Source organism: Egretta garzetta, unplaced genomic scaffold, assembly GCF_000687185.1.
Source record: "Egretta garzetta isolate BGI_Z169 unplaced genomic scaffold, ASM68718v1 scaffold682, whole genome shotgun sequence".
Classification (NCBI taxonomy): Eukaryota; Metazoa; Chordata; class Aves; order Pelecaniformes; family Ardeidae; genus Egretta; species Egretta garzetta.
In genome coordinates this window covers 507,170-507,618 of record NW_009258820.1, presented here as the reverse complement: position 1 = coordinate 507,618, position 449 = coordinate 507,170, and the positions used below count along the sequence as shown (strand labels likewise).

General features: G+C 62.6%; 1 protein-coding gene across 1 annotated transcript in view; it reads left to right on the top strand.

Annotated features, from left to right (window-relative positions):
- The window catches only part of UVSSA (UV stimulated scaffold protein A), a 67,398-nt gene that overhangs the window by 1,846 nt on the left and 65,103 nt on the right, over positions 1-449 (top strand). The window contains exon 2 of the mRNA XM_035889381.1: positions 207-311. Coding sequence (XP_035745274.1) covers positions 207-311 — 105 coding nt within the window. The remainder of the gene's footprint in view (positions 1-206; positions 312-449) is intronic.

The following is a 449-nucleotide window of genomic DNA, read 5'->3' as shown; positions in this document are numbered from 1 at the left end:
CATCCCTGGGAACATTCAAGGCCAGGTTGGACGGGGCTCTGAGCAGCCTGATCTGGTTAGCGGTGTCCCTGCTCCTGCAGGGGGGTGGGACTGGGTGACCTCTAGGGGTCCCTTCCAACCCAAAACATTCGATGATTCTACGATTCCATATCCATGCATCTGCAGCCTGCAAGCCCATGATGAGGAGCTCAGTTTGTGTTCCACAGGGTGCACACAGAGCCCACGTCAGAAGGGATCGCTAAAGACGCCACAGACCCTCCGGGCCCCGGAGAGCGGCAGCTACGCAAGAAAATTCACTTTCCGAGGCCGAGGTGAGGAGGGGGCTGCCCTCCAGGCCGGGCCGGGGCCTCGTCTGCCCCCAAACCCGCCTTTGTGAGCGACGCTTTGGCAATATCCCCAGTCGCCGTGTAAGCACGGGGCACTGCGCAGGGGCTGGGCGGCCGCTGCCC